Source organism: Corvus brachyrhynchos, unplaced genomic scaffold (genome assembly GCF_000691975.1).
Source record: "Corvus brachyrhynchos isolate BGI_N302 unplaced genomic scaffold, ASM69197v1 scaffold342, whole genome shotgun sequence".
NCBI lineage: Eukaryota > Metazoa > Chordata > Aves > Passeriformes > Corvidae > Corvus > Corvus brachyrhynchos.
Window position 1 is genome coordinate 15,299 of NW_008236630.1, and position 508 is coordinate 15,806.

Here is a 508-nt window from a genome sequence, read left to right on the forward strand (position 1 = left end):
GGGGACATGTGGGGTGACACAGCCCTATAGGGGACATGGGGGTGACACGGCCCTATAGGGGACATGGGGGGTGACACAGCCCTATAGGGGACATGTGGGGTGACCCCTCTGAGCCCCCCCTGTGGGTGCTGGGTGGGTGACGTGGCGCTGTATGGGGACGCACGGAGGGAGCTGACACAGCCCCACACAGTGACCCCCTCAGGGACCCCCCAGCACCCTGAGGGTGCCAGAGTGGGTGACACGGCCCCGCGTGGGGACACACGGGGATGCTGGGACCCCTTTGGGGACCCCTTTTGGGACCCCTTTGTGCCACCCGTGGGTGCCGCAGCGCTGACGCGAGGCCGTCCCCAGGACTCGTACATGCTCCAGTACTTCTCGGCGCTGAACCAGTACCTGGCCGTGGGTGTCCCCACCTACTTCATCACCACGGGTGGCTACAACTTCTCCTCGGCCAACGGCACCAACGCCATCTGCTCCAGTGCCGGCTGCGACGCCGACTCGCTCACCC

The 508-nt window shown here is 66.7% G+C and overlaps 1 protein-coding gene across 1 annotated transcript in view; it reads left to right on the plus strand.

Annotated features, from left to right (window-relative positions):
• LOC103624965 (Niemann-Pick C1-like protein 1) overlaps window positions 1-508 on the plus strand; it is a gene marked incomplete at its 5' end in the record, with an annotated part of 18,034 nt that overhangs the window by 9,307 nt on the left and 8,219 nt on the right. The window contains one exon of the mRNA XM_017726649.1: window positions 88-507. Within this exon, the coding sequence (XP_017582138.1) occupies window positions 88-507 (420 nt within the window). The remainder of the gene's footprint in view (window positions 1-87; window position 508) is intronic.